This window comes from Dama dama, chromosome 22 (assembly GCF_033118175.1).
Source record: "Dama dama isolate Ldn47 chromosome 22, ASM3311817v1, whole genome shotgun sequence".
In the NCBI taxonomy this organism is placed as follows: domain Eukaryota; kingdom Metazoa; phylum Chordata; class Mammalia; order Artiodactyla; family Cervidae; genus Dama; species Dama dama.
Genome location: NC_083702.1, coordinates 14,685,572 through 14,700,617, shown reverse-complemented (window position 1 = coordinate 14,700,617; position 15,046 = coordinate 14,685,572). Strand labels below are relative to the sequence as shown.

At 48.0% G+C, this 15,046-nt stretch overlaps 1 protein-coding gene across 1 annotated transcript in view; it reads right to left on the bottom strand.

Moving 5' to 3' along the window:
• Positions 1 to 211: 211 nt before the first annotated feature.
• Positions 212 to 15,046, bottom strand: part of GALNT8 (polypeptide N-acetylgalactosaminyltransferase 8) — a 38,048-nt gene continuing 23,213 nt past the window's right edge. Inside the window, exons 5-12 of the mRNA XM_061123934.1 lie at positions 14,529 to 14,712; positions 12,997 to 13,194; positions 12,193 to 12,307; positions 8,753 to 8,938; positions 7,008 to 7,145; positions 5,801 to 5,896; positions 4,680 to 4,847; positions 212 to 355 (exon numbers count right to left, since the gene is read on the bottom strand). Coding sequence (XP_060979917.1) covers positions 212 to 355; positions 4,680 to 4,847; positions 5,801 to 5,896; positions 7,008 to 7,145; positions 8,753 to 8,938; positions 12,193 to 12,307; positions 12,997 to 13,194; positions 14,529 to 14,712 — 1,229 coding nt within the window. The remainder of the gene's footprint in view (positions 356 to 4,679; positions 4,848 to 5,800; positions 5,897 to 7,007; positions 7,146 to 8,752; positions 8,939 to 12,192; positions 12,308 to 12,996; positions 13,195 to 14,528; positions 14,713 to 15,046) is intronic.

The window sequence follows — 15,046 nt, the reverse complement described above, 5'->3', positions numbered from 1 at the left end:
GGGTGCGGGGCTGGCTGGATGGAGGGCCTTTTTTTTTTTTTAAAGATTACTGGTTGATTTGCACCTTTCAGGATAGTACTAGCTGAAGTTACAGTAAACATACACACACACACACACACACATGCACACGCACTTTCTCTCCCCCTTTCTCTGTTTTGAGCAGCATTGGGAGCTGTGGCAAGAACCCAGGCTCTCCGAGCATCCCTGGACCTTAGTCTGACCCCCAGTTTCGGACAGTGTACTGGATTGTCCACACTTGCGCGGTGCAGGCCTGGAGAACAAGCGTGTAGCCACCCCAAACGTTCTTCTGCATCTCCAGACATCGTTTGGTGGCTCTGTTGATAACGGCTCTGCCCTGGATGGAAGGAGAAAGAGCGAAATTACTAACACGCCCGGGGAGAACATCCCTTCGCCTGCTCCCACTCTGCCTGCCATGCTCTGATACAAGTCCGAGGGCTCCCTCAGTCCCCAGCAAGTCATCCAGAGGAGACAGGAAGCCAAGCGCAGAGTTAGATCACCCAGAACCTTCTCTCCTCCCCCCACGGCAAGCTAACCCCAGACCCGGGAGTGAGCAGTGCTGGGCCGGCTCCTCTGTTCTCCTCCGCCCCTCCTGAGCTGGAAGCATCAGGTCAGCCCGGCTGGCAAGTCAGCCTGCATCCTGGAGAACCGTGGTCTTCTACTTGGTCTCCTTTCTACATCTCCACCACTGAGCTCGTGAAACCCATCCAGACCCTCCCTCCTACTAGTAAGGCTCCCTGGTGAGACAGGAGCAAAAGCTCCATTCAAGAATCTCAGCCTGTTTTCTCCACCTGCTTTCTCTGAGGGGCAGTTCCTGCCCCCCTGTTGTGGGGGCGTCACCAAGGTTTACTGCAGGAAACACTGAGGGCTTTAAAGCCAAAGAGTCTGAGCTGAATGCTTGCGCGGTTAATGGAGAGTGTGGGCAGATGACCATATCAGGGTTAATATTGACCAAGCTCTGTGCCTGACATGCAAGACATGCCACAGATCTTAGCTCATTTCTGCCTTTCCGCATCCTCACGGGGCTGAGGGAGGGAGGGCGTCCTACTCTGTGCCCCCTTGTACCACCTCCATCACCCCCGACATCACCGCTTTGCTCCTTACCTGCTCACCTTGACACCGAGGGCCATGCCATCTGTCCTGGCCCTGTCCCCTTCTCCTAGTTTTTCCACTCCCCATCCCGCTCTCCACCACTTTGCAAGAATCTGCCTCAGTGCTCGGGTGAAGCAGTTCCCTATATCCTCAGAGTTCACAGCCTCCAGGCAGATGTCTGGTGAGAAGCCTAGAGGTCACTGCTCCCCGTCCATGACCTACCCCTCCCCACGTGTTTCCTTGACACCAAGCAGAGCTGCTTCTGTTTAGTGGCTCAGTCATGTCTGACTCTTTGCAACCCTATGGACGATAGCCCGCTAGGCTCCTCTGTCCGTAGGATCCTCCAGGCAAGAATACTAGAGTGGGTTGCTGCTCTCTATGATGCGAAGACCTGACTCATTGGAAAAGACCCTGATGCTGGGAAAGATTGATGGCAGGAGCAGAAGGGGACAACAGAGGATAAGATGGTTGGATGGCATCACTGACTCAATGGACACGGGTTTGGGTGGACTCCAGGAGTTGGTGATGGACAGGGAGGCCTGGCGTGCTGTGGTTCATGGGGTCGCAAAGAGTCGGACACGACTGAGTGACTGAACTGAACTGAACTGAACATCCAAATCTCTGCTCCCTCTCTGACCCCCGCATCCCTGCCTCTCATCTCTTCCAACCACAGACTGCCTGCAATGACCCTGCTCCTCAGTCTCACCTGATTCCTCCCTTGCCACCTGGGTCTCCCTCTGCCAGCCACCTCCACACCTCCCTGGGTGCATCCCTCCAGCATCAGTCATTCAGGGCTGCCCTCCCGTTCTTCAACTGCCGCCATCAGTCCCACTGCCCCATTCTCTGGGCCCCATTCCTGGACTGCAGAGTGCTCCTGGAGAGGGTCCGTTAACCGAGCAGCCTGGCCCCAGAAGTGCCTAGAGCAGTCTGGCCTCAGAACTTGGCTGACTCCTGCGGGCTCCTCGTCCAGGCCCCCGGAGCACGCTTTTACCCCTCGACCACCTTCACTAAATGCCTTCATTTGTTCCTTTGTCAAAAGACCTTGCTTCCAGCCAATCTAGCCCCCTCCCAAGTGTCATGAGCAATCTCAGGGATGGTCTCAGGGGAGCTGCCCTGTCTCTGCCTCTGCAGTCAGCGATCCCATGCTCCGAGCCCAGCCATCCCTGACGCTGAAGAAACACCCTTCCTGTCTAACATCCTTCTCTTATTTCTCCCTCTTGGCAGATTCCTTTCCTACTGACTTTAAAAATATCCAAATGTTCTATTATTCGAGAAGGGGAAAAAAAGCTCCTAACTCAACCATCTTTTTCAACCAACATTCAGTATTTTGTTCCCTTTAATAATCAAACTTACAAAAAAAAAAGAATCAAACTTACCAAGCAGTGAGGCAAAAACAATGGATATGATTCTGTCTTTGAATCCTGGATATGCTGTGTGACCTGGGGGATGTTGTTTGACTTCTTTGTGCTTTAGTAACTTCACAGAAAAGTTGAGCTAATGGTAGTACATCTCTTATAAGATTTGGGTAAGGATTAAATTAGGTAGTGTTTATTCCAATGCTTGGTACTTAAACATATACACATTAAATCTTGGTTATTACAATTTACAGGCTTCCCTGGAGGCTCAGTGTGTAAGAAACCATCTGCCAATGCAAGAGGTGTGGATCTGAACCCTGGATTGGGAAGATCCCTTAGAGAAGGAAATGGCAACCCACTCCGGTGTTATTACCTGGGAAATCCCAAGGACAGAGGAGCCTGGCGGGCTACAGTCCATGGGGTCTCAAAAGAGTTAGACATGACTTGGTGACCAAACAACAACAAAAATCACCCTGATACAGACCATTATCCCTAATGAGTTCAGACAAAAAAAGTCTTCAACAAAATACTCAAAAAACTGTGCACCTTCAGTTCAGTTCAGTTGCTCAGCCGTGTTTGACTCTTTGTGACCTCATGGACTGCAGCATGCATGCTTCCCTGTCCATCACCAACTTCCAGAGCTTGCTCAAACTCGTGTCCATCAAATCGATGATGCCATCCATCCATCTCATCCTCTGTCATCCCCTTCTCCTCCCGCCTTCAATCTTGCCCAGCATTAGGATCTTTTCCAGTGAGTCAGCTCTTCACATCAGTTGGCCAAAGTATTGGAGCTTCAGCTTCAGCATCAGTCCTTCCAATAAATATCCAGAATTGATTTCCTTTAGGATTGACTGGTTTGATCTCCTTGCAGTCCAAGGGACTCTCAAGAGTCTTCCCCAACACCACAATCCAAAAGCATCAATTCTTTGGTGCACATCCATACATGACTACTGGAAAAACTGTAGCTTTGACTAGATGGACCTTTGTCAGGAAAGTAATGTCTGCTTTAGGTACATAAGTATGTTTTCCTGGAGACAGTCCATAGCATTCCTCAAGGGGTTATTAACTTTAAGATTTATTGTTAGATAAGTCCATGTCTCTTAAAATATGAACCCAACCTAACACAGCACCAAGATGCTCAAAGATATTCTCACAGACAAAGCATCACCTACCCTTCTCCCTCAGGACATCTCATTCCTGCCAATGTGGCTTAAGAACATAGCCTTATCACATAGTAAATTCACATGTGGACTGTGGTCAGCCACATTCCTCATGCCAGTGTCACGGGACTTCTGCTAGATTCCCTCTACCCTGTTCTTAGTCAACTGACGATGTTAAATCAATGCTTTTACATCAGCTCCTGTGATTTGCAGCTCAATGTGCCAGACTCTCTGATAATCACAAAAGCTAATATTGTTGAACACTTTCTATGAGCCATGCACCATGATAATTGCTTTACACACGTTAACTCATTAAGTCATCTCCACAGGTTTCATCAAGATGAAAAAACTGAGTCTCAAAAAAAGGATAAGAGAATAGCTAAAGAAGACCGAACTGGGATTAGAAGGCAAACTCTGAATTAAGTTACAGCAGATTCCAATATTTTTTACCTTGGCCACCCAACTTGGGTCAACACACTCACTATTCTATGCCTTGGGTTTCATGCTCAGACTAGAAAAATTTCTAGGCTTTTCCCTACACACTGCCACAAAATTAATTTTTCAAAAACACTATCAAATCAAATCTGAACTCCTCAGACTATTTTGTTGTTCGTCCTTGTTTTTGTTGCGACTCTACGGACTGAAACACATCAGGTTCCTCTGTCCTCCACTATCTCCCAGAGTTTGCTCAGATTTATGTCCATTGAGTCAGTGATGCCACCTAAGCATCTCATCCTCTGCTGCCCTCTTCTCCTCTTAACCTCAATCTTTCCCAGCATCAGGGTCTTTTCAAATGAGTCAGCTCTTTGCATCAGATGGCCAAAGTATTGGAGTTTCAGCTTCAGCATCAGTCCTTCCAATGAGTATTCAGGGTTGATTTCCTTTAGGGTTGACTGGTTTGATCTCCTTGCAGTCCAAGGGACTCTCAGGAGTCTTCTCCAGCACCACAATTCGAAAGTATATATTCTTCAGCACTCAATCTTCTTTATGGTCCAACTCTCAGGCTATACGTTAATATATCTATCTTAAAAAGAAACAGAAGCATGTGACTCACCGGTTTAAAATCCCAGTGTATGTTCAGTCTATCTTTGACCGCCTTGGAACATGGCTCTAGAGTGGGCTTCTCCCCTTTGCCGGGGTCTCTCAGGCAGCGATCATCAGCGTCTCTCTGTGCAATCAGTGGTCCCACATAGAGTTCCCCAGTTAGGTGATAGTAGACGTTCTGGAAGAGAACAAAGGGATCGGCCATGGACCCTCAGTCAGGGATGCCCTTGACCTCACAGAGGACATAAAGACTGCTCTTGGGTCCCTTAGACACCCAGTCACCATGGAGGAATCCTTGAGCATTCCTGGGTAACAAAGAGTCTCCTCTGTTCCCTTCCCCATCCCCAGCTGATTTGAGAAAGAAGAACAGGCATGACAAAAAGACACTAGCCTGCTTCCTTCCACATGAGGGCTCCAATAGAATCATTTCCTACTGGGCAAGGGAGCTTATCTTGGAAAAGAGAAACAATACAACTCAACTTCAGAAGCTGTCATTATAAACCCCAGTTAAGGACTTGTCAGAAAACCTTTCAAACGCTCAATCACTCCCTGCCTTGCTCTGTGAACTTGGACAAATTGGTTGTTTTCGTGTCTCCATTTTTTTCCCCAATGCTGTCTACCCTGCAGACCTCAAAAGGTTCCTGTGAGGGCAACATGCAAAGTCACATAACAGCTGGAAAAGTCCCCTGGGGGCACCCTCCACATGGTCCCCGATTGCTCCTACCCCGTGGAGGGGCTTCCATTCAGCTTCTCTCTTCCCTAGCCCCCTGTTTCCTTCTCTGTGGAAGAAGCCACAGGGAGCATCACCTGTCCACCTTCCAAAGCATACAAGGTGGCAGTGCGAGGATGGAAGGGGCGTGGGGGGAGGAGGAAAGGAAGGGATTGGGGGTCGTTTTCAATGAAGGTATTACCATAGAGAGTGCAGCCTTTCTACCCACCCTTCCTGTACCTGAGATGGAATGACCTCTCAGGTGAGCTCAGAAGGGCTGAGTTACAAGCACAAGTTTGGGCTTCTCCTTGACCCATTACCCAGGCTGCTCAACTCCTGTCTCCGCATCACCTAACACCAAGTCCAAACCCGCCAGGGGCTGAGCCACAACAGACTGACCGGGGGCCGGAGCAGGACGATACCTGGGAACTGTATTGATGGCAGTGATGCATGATGGGAGTGTTGCCTGGAACAGCTCCCTGGTCCAGGCAGACGCGTTCATCCAACGTGTTTTTCATCTGAGGGAGCAAAACACATGGCAACACAGTTGGAAAGAGGCAGAGAAGGAGGTTCCCCGACCCTCCCAGGCCCTTGCACCTTTGCCAGTACTCCAAGGGTACCCAAAGGGGCAAGGGTGTGAGATCCTGGCAGCCACTTTCTAAGCACTAGACAAATGCCGAAGCGAAACTCTGCTATGATGCGCTTCCTGGAAATGAAGGAGGAAAGAGACAGAACAGGCTCCGTCTTGAAAGCAGGACTCCATCTTGGGCCGGACTGTGGACTTTGAGCTATATGCCCAGTATATACATGAGCTATGTGCCCAGTATTTCCAGTATCTATGGAAACAACATACCAACTGGAAAACCAGACCCCCCCGCAGATGGAGGAGCCCCAGGGCTTGTACCTAGACTCCCCATTGCCTAAAAGAATACCCTAATTATCTGTTAACCGAATAGAATCATAAATTCTATTATGCTTATTGGGATATGACCACAGCCTATTGATAATTGTCCACTGTTAACTACCTAGGCTTAAGGCATACGAATCATGGGTTAACTTTGATTGTATCTTTCTTTTCCTTTGTTCAGACTAGTTTCAGGGAATTTGGGGAGGGGGGTTTGAGCACGTACTTAGGGTATATAAGGTTTTCACAAAAACTGGTCGGGGTCCTTGGCTAAGAGGAGACTCTGCCTTGGGCCTGCCAGTGTAATAAACTGCACTCCACTATCTGCACTGTCCTTCTGGGTGAGTTTGTTTCCCAGAACGCATGGCTACAACGGGAACACCCGCTCCTCAGACCATTATAGCACAGGTAAAGGAAGGACTCCTACACCCGCATTCAGCGGGGTGAGGCCAGACACCCCGGTGGGCCGAGGAACCGTGAGGGTCTGAGCAAGGGCTGATGTTTGCAAAGTAAGGAACCAGAGGCAGAGAGAAGGAAAAGATGGAGACTGGGGACAGAGAGGAAAGAAAATCAAGAGGCTGGAGGAGAGAGTTGGGGGAAGGAAGAGAATGGGGGCGGGAGGAGTGGGTTTTGAAAACCCTTGTCTGGAAAGTCATGAGACTGAGATCTCTTCATCTTTTACAGGCAAATGTTTAAAACCTGCAATGAAGTTTCTTAAAACATACTCTTCCATAGGCCACAACGCTGCGGACTGGTTTCAGAAGAGGATAAACATTTTTCAGATACCAGTCGAAAGTTTTGCATTTCAGTTTCTTCCGGAGTGCCATTCTGGAAGAAATGTCTCCAAAATCGATTCCAGAGTTCTGCAAAGAAAACACGGAACATGGCTGTACCCTGTAACACCCTGGACTCCACCACAGGAGTGTGCTCCGATGTGTCTGACTCTGTGTAACCCCATGGACTGTGGCCCGCCAGGCTCCTCTGTCCATGGGATTCTCCAGGCAAGAATACTGGAGTGGGTTGCCATTTCCTCCTCCAGGGAATCTTCCTGACCCAGGAATCGAACCTGTGTCTCCTGCATTGGCCGGCAAGTTCTTTACAACTGAGGCATCAGGGAAACAGACAGTGCAGAATGGAAGCAAGTATTTTCCTGATTCCCTGTAAGATAACCTTTATCACGTATAGTTTTCCAGGGAAATTGGAAGAAGCTTGACCCCTAGGAATTTCTGCTGGTCTCAGAGGCACTTTTGAGGCCTGCATATCCAGGTTTATGTCTCATCAGTAGCAAGCTGATGCAGACTGCTCCTGTTTGAGACGATATTCACATCAACCAGGCACAAAATGGTTCTCATGATGGCCACGAAAGGCTTCCAAAAGGAGCATTCTGGCAGCAAGCCTGGGAGGTTAAAGGAGACGTCCTAGAAGTGGTATCTGTGGGGAATCAAAGTGGAAGGATGCTTGAACCCAGAGCCGCAGCTCAGGGACAGAGACAGCATGTCCTATCAGCCTCAGGAACTAAGGTCATCGATGTGACCTTAACCAAGGAGGTTATCCTTGCTCACATGCGTCCAGTAGAAATACAGTGCCTGCTACCACCATCCCTCACCCCACTGCCATATTCAAGTCCTCTTAAGACAGTGAATCCTTGCCCACTCCTGCCCCACAAGGAATCCCCCGGTATAGATGACGGATGAAGGGCACAGAATCTAGAAGTTTCCTTGGTTTGAGTCCTATCTCTGTTCTTAGGACATTATTACCTTAAACAGCTTTTCCCCTTCCATTCTGTGTTTCCGTTTCTTCTAAATTGGTAAACTTAGAATAATAAAAATAAACCTTACACCAGAGCTACATGGTGATGAGCCGTGGGTGCCGGAAACTTAGTCCTGGGACGCAAATGCTAATGCCATTGTCCTCACGCTGTGAGGACGTGAATTCAGGTCTTTAGGTCTGGAGTGGCCCTGTTGCAGAGAGAAGCCAGTTCTGACTCCAGGCCGAAACTGCTTCTTTGACTTGCTTTCTGTTGCTTTCGTTATAATCATACCTACTGCCTCAGAGAATCCTGCCCCTCTGCCTGACTCTTAAAGTGCCTTTGTTCAAAACCCTGTCCACCTGTGGATGGCAGGAAGGAAGAAATTAACACACCCCCTTGCCTAAGGCTTGCCTCCTAGGAGATGTTTGCAAGATTGATGGCCTTTTTACTTTGTTTCTTCACCGTCCTCCCCTCCATCTCTGATCTATAAAAGAACAGGACATCCAGACCCCATAAGATGGCTATTTTGAGACATTCCTTTGCCATCTTCTGGCGAACAAAGTCATATTCTTTGCCTCAACACCTCATCTCTTGGATTCATTGGCTCGTGGTGCAGCAAGCAGACCAAGCTTGGACTCTTGTCCCTTCCCATTCCCGCCAGGACCACCACCCCTTCCTCCTCCTCCATCCTTCTCAGCTTCTGTCCCATCCAGGACGAACCTGCAGAGGTATGTTCCAGGCCATGTAGACCATGTCTTTGTACTCGTCCATCCAGATTTCAGCCACTCTCAGGGCATTCCGCTTCAAAGGAATTCTCAGATCTAAGGAGTAGGGCTTGTGGTGTCTCTCCAGGTGGGCAACTCGGGAGCAGGGCAAGACCTCAATGCTACCTCCACATTGCCACACCTGCCAGGGAAGAAAAAACAAAATCACCCGGGCAAGCTGGACACCACCGTGAGGAGCACAGCCTGTTGACGGGGACACCACTCTTCGGAATCACTTTTTAAAGAATGTAGGGACCTCCCCGGCAGTCCAGTGGTTAAGCCTCTGCGCTTCCACTGCAGGGGGTGAGGGTTTGATCCCTGGTCAGGGAACTAAGATCCCACATGCCTGGTGACCAAAAAAACAGACCATAAACCAGAAGCAATATTGTAAAAAGTTCAATAAAGACTTTAAAAATAGTCCACGTTAAAAAAAATTTTTTTAATAGAGTGTGATTCAGTTTTTCTACCTGTCTCTATGAGCCTCCCAACCTATTCATTGAAAACAAACTGCTTCTCCTGTCGCACAGGAACTCCAGAAATCCCACCAGGCATAGGCTCCGACCCACAGGAACTGTGAGATAATCACTGGATTTTGCTTTGAGCCACTAAGTTTGTGATAATTTTGTTACACTGCAATTGATAGCTACTACTTGGCTCAGAGGTTAAAGCGTCTACCTGCAATGCGGGAGACCTGGGTTCAATCCCTGGGTCGGGAAGATCCCCTGGAGAAGGCAATGGCAACCCACTCCAGTATTCTTGCCTGGAGAATCCCATGGACAGAGGAGCCTGGTGGGCTACAGTCCATGGGGTCGCAAAGAGTCGGACACGACTGAGCAACTTCACTTACTTACTTACTTACAGGTAATTTTTGACCAAGAGACACCCCGACTTGATCATGGTCTAGTCGTAAACATTCTTCCTTGCTATCCTGATGGATACACGCATACTTGTCATTCTAACATGTGGCTTAAAATATTTAAAAATTTGGTCTTTGTCCCAGTAGATGATAGAAGTAGTAGCAAGTAGATCTACCACTTCGTCCCTGTAGATGCAACATCTAGTGATGTTAAGTTGATAGAATGGCTCCAGTGTGTTCTCTTCCAAGCAAGTTGCATTTTCTGGGAAATACTAGCCTGTCCAGCTGTTATGCTCAGTCATGTCCAACTCTTTGCAATGCCATGGACTGCAGACTGCCAGGCACCTCTGTCCATGGGGATTCAGGCAAGAATACTGGAGTGGGTTGCCATGCCCTCCTCTAGGGGATCTTCCCGAGCCAAGGATTGTACACAGGTCTCCCGCATTGCAGGAGGATTCTTTACTGTCTGAGCCAGCAGGGAAGCCCTTCCAACAGTGGTTAGCAACTTACCACACTCATGTCTGCAAATCCCTGAACATCTCAGGTCCAGTGGCTCAGTTAAATACCTTGGGATGGGTTATCTTAGACCAACAGCTTTCAGATTTTTCTCTCTCAATTTATTCCCACTTGCCAGATGTCCCCCCACCCACCCATCCTCCATTCCCTCCCTCTTTCTCTGAAACACACGAAAAGAAACAGGAAGTTTCTGATTATAGTAGCAATGGCTTACTTTGCATCACAAACCATCCTGACATTTTTCAGGAAGTTAGCCTTCACCATGTAGGTATCATGATTATTCCCATTAAGGTAACGGGCCCACCCTTACCAGCTAAGAAATGACAAAGCCAGAAGGATTCTGTGATGCTCTGGCACAGCCCCAGGGATACACACGGTGCTGAACCAGGGTGGGAGTACTTTCTCTCCCATCAGACCAGAACTCCATCTGTATTTATACACACCCAGGGGCACCATCAGTGCCGTGGCCTCTAGGTGTCAGAATAAAACATCACATGCACCTCTGATGTTCTCCAAGGCCTGTTCCTAGAGAAATGTACATCCTAGCAAATGCTTAGAGGTTTGAAAGGACAAATGGCCACATGTGCAAACCACGGAAGCTGGATACAGGTAAACTGTTATCAAGAAAAGGGAAGAATGACTCTTCAGAGGGTACGGCAACTCACTCTAGTATTTTTTGCCTGGAGAATTCCATGGACAAAGGAGCCTGGAATGAGTGGAGTGGGTTACCATGCCCTCCTCCAGGGAATCTTCCTGACCCAGGGATTAAATCCGCATCTCTTACATCTCCTGCTTCGGCAGGCGGGTTCTTTATCACTGAGCCGCCTGAAAAGCTGTTCTCTTCATACCGATGAGAATACAGATGTGGTGTTGAGTGTATCAGAACAATGAGATGGAAGAGGCTTGGTTCCCAACACCCTGCTGGTGGTAATTTAGTCACTAAGTCATGTCCAACTCATGTGACCCCATGGACTGTAGCCAGCCAGGCTCCTCTGTCCATAGGATTTTCCAGGCAAGAATACTGGAGCGGGTTGCCACTTCCTACTCCAGGGGATCTTCCCAACCCAGGGATCAAACCCACGTCTCCTGCGTTGCAGGCGGTCTCCTGGGTTGTAGGTAGATTCTTTACCGCTGAGCCACCAGGGAAGACTGGAACTGTCGTCTGAATCCTGAACTGCTCATGTTCAAACTATTACAGGAATTAATTTCTATCTCATTTAAACCTCTGTTATTTTGGCCTCTGTCACAGAAATCAAACAAGGGTTCTAATTCTCAAACGTTTATAAATCATTTCAAGTTATTTATCACGTTTGAACTGCACTGTCATTCTTAGGAGGGAAATAAACTGGGGCTTCTCTGGTGACTCACGGGTAAAGAATTGCCTGCAGTGGAGGAGATGAGGGTTCGATCCCTGGGTCAGGAAGATCTCCTGAAGAAGAAAATGGCAACACATCCCAGGATTCTTGCCTGGGAAAATTCCATGGACAGAAGATCCAGAAGGGCTACAGTCCACTCGAGTGTTCAGTTGCTACAGTCCATGGAATCGCAAAAGAGTTGGACACGACTTAGGAACTAAACAACAACAAAACTGGGCAACAGATCATGGAAGAAAATGGACATGAACTCATGTCATCCTGTCAGCTGCTTTGGCTGTCCACAGGGGGACAGATTGGCTGCCCACACATCTTAATCAGCTGGTCCCTCTGCCCATTCCAGTTTCTGTCTGACTGGTCTTGCAGAGAACCACCCGCCCCAAAGTTGGTGTATCTCAGGAGATGCTTCGAAAATGCCTGAATTCCTCAGGGAAATAGGGACACCATCTTCCCAGCAATATCTCCCAGACTATACAGACCTATACCAAGAAGCTCCACTCTAGAAGTTCCACAGCCTCTCCCTATCGACCTGGAAACATGAGAATTTGTTCACCTCTTGAGCCAATGGCATCCATCCTTCTTCCAAGGTTCCAGAGATCCTCTACCTTACCCTTCTGCTCTGTCCCATAATAAGAATGGAAACATACCTACCCTCAGGCTAAGTTCCACATTCTCTCCTCCATAGGTCAGCATCCCACCATCCAGAGAGCCAATTTCTTCCAAGAAGAGCCTATTGGCAGCCAGGATGCCCATGATGGAAGGACTTCTGTGGAGCACATGGCAAGAGAGTCACTAACCCTGGATGCGGAATGTCAGGATGAAGGTGATGGGTAGGAAGCTCAGTGATGATGTAGCCTTTGAAACTCTCTCTACCCAAGCTTCTTCTTATCCTGAAGGCTTGCCCTAAACCCTCAGGCTGAACTAAGAGCATGGAGCCTTCCCGTCTCAGGTTATATTGAAATCCATCTTAGTATCCCTACTTCATAGCCTGATAAATGCTTTAAGGGGCTGAAGTGTTTTCTAAGACGTTACACACTTTGCTTTATTTTGCTTAAAATTCCTTAAATAGCCAAAGTATCTGTGATTTCCTCTCTGGGATCAGTTCTTTTTTTAACTTTTAATTTTGTATTGGGGTGTAGTCAAGTAACAACGTTGTGTTAGCTTCCCTTGAACAGTGAAGGGACTCAGCCATACATAGACATGTATCCATTGTCCCCCAGACTCCCCTCCCATCCAGGCTGCCACATAACATCAAGCAGAGTTCCATGTGCTCTACACGAGGTCCTTGTCGGTTATGAGATCTGCTTTTTTCTCTCTATCCCCTGTCCTTCACTGCAACTCCTCTAGTCCTCTCACCCCACTCCTAAGACTACCACCAAAGACAAACAAAGCCCAGACTGTCCATCCCTGACTTCCCCCGGACTAATCAAGTTTCCCGAGCTCATGCAGACTGACCTCACAGGAGCAGTGACATCACGGAGATCAACCCAGGCTTTCGGCAGTGCATCATAGCGGCACCAGAGTTCCCAATCAAACCCGTCAACCGCCAGTGCATACCGAATCAGTTCAAAGGTGTCAAAAAGAATGTTGTCAAACACGGGAGACACGATCACAGTGCGGTCTTCCTGAATCCGAGCCAAGATAGGCTCTGCCCTGCAAGAAGGGTGTGCAACAGACCCAGGTGGGATTTGAGGATAACAGCCAAAGCGAGCAGACAAACCTGCTCCATCCCATCCCCTTGTCCTGACCCTGAGCACCTTCTTCACTCAGGCCACGCTGGCTAGTGGGCAGAACTCTCCAGAGTCCCGAGAATCTGCAGGTTTGAGGAATAGCTGGGGCTGCTGGCAGCTGACTCCAGACAAGAGCACATTTGAAACTGGGGTACCCAAGTATCAACCCCAAGCCACTGTAAGCAGTGCTATTAGTATCTGCCTGAATTTGCTTTATTTCTTGGGTCTCCCTGCTTCCAAAATAACATCTCTTTACTATCTGATTCCCCACATTCTTTGAGTAACACAGCTCTTCATATCATGTAACTTCATGGGAAAACCTTAAGAATTACCAAAAGGTAGTCTCTTCATGTACGGTTGTGAGAGTTGGACCATAAAGAAAGCTGAGTGCTGAAGAATTGGTGCTTTTGAACTGTGGTGCTGGAGAAGACTCTTGAGAGTCCCTTGGACTGCAAGGAGATCAAACCAGTCAATCCTAAAGGAAATCAATTCTGAATGCTCATTGGAAAGACTGATGCTGAAGCTCCAATACTTTGGCCACCTGATGTGAAGAACTGACTCATTGGAAAAGACCCTGTTGCTGGGAAAGATTGAAGGCAGGAGGAGAAGGGGACAACAGAGGATGAGATGGTTGGATGGCTTCACCGACTCAATGGACATGAGTTTGAGCAAGCTCTGGGAGTTGGTGATGGACAGGAAAGCCTGGCATGCTGCAGTCCATGGGGTCACAAAGAGTTGGACATGACTGAATGACTGAACTGAACTGAGTCTCTTCGTTTCACAGATAAAGTAATCTGTTTGTTTAGTTGCTAAGTCATGTCTGACTTTTTTTCAACCCCATGGACTGTAACCCTCCAGGCTCCTCCGTCCTTGGGGACTCAGGGAAGAATACTAGAGCATGTTGCCATTTCCTACTCCAACCCAGGGATTGAACCTGCATCTCCAACATTAGCAGGTGGATTCTTTACTGCTGAGCCACCAGGGAAGCCCTAAGTTGTGACTCATTCAAAGTCATAAAAGAACTGTCATAGTCAGGGTTGGTATCCAGTTGTCAACACTCCAAGCCTATCGTTTTTTCTCTAGACTACTTCCTGTAGCCAACCAAAGTCCTTGAATAAAAATGTACAGTTTTTGGAGCTTCCCTTTTCTTAAGTTCTGGTATTGATTTTCCCTACTTCCACAATATCCCGTCTCTACTCATTGTACATACAATTTCTCCTCTCTCCCCTTCCCTACAGCGAGCCTCTGGAGCCTTACCACCCAACATTCACTTCAATGTGAGCATCCAAGATGGCAACCACATCGGCCGTGGCCACCTCCCTGCCGGTGTTGCGAGCTGCAGCCAGACCTCTTCTCTCGGTATGCCGTGTTATCTTCAGGAGTCCTGGAGACTTCTGGTTGTAAAGCTTAATCTTCTCATCCAAGTCTGCCTTTAATTCTCCTGCCAACCAAAGGCACACCTATAGAAATTCTGAGTGCAATAATCAACACAGTGCAGAAATTTTATACTGGGATATCGTAATGGTTGGACTATCTCTTGCATAGGGTGGGCAATTCTACAGCCTTGACTGAGAAAATAGTCTTTCCCCTATACTGGCTCCTCCTCTGCCTTCCATCCTCAGAATTTATGTTCCCATTCCCAATCTTTCTCTTGAGGTTAAACTATCTTAGCATAATAAAACTGCTGTGTCAGACACTGTTACAGGTACTTTAAGTGTATTGAGAAATTATTATAAGGATGAATGGGACCAGAGAAAACCATAATTTCAAAAGAC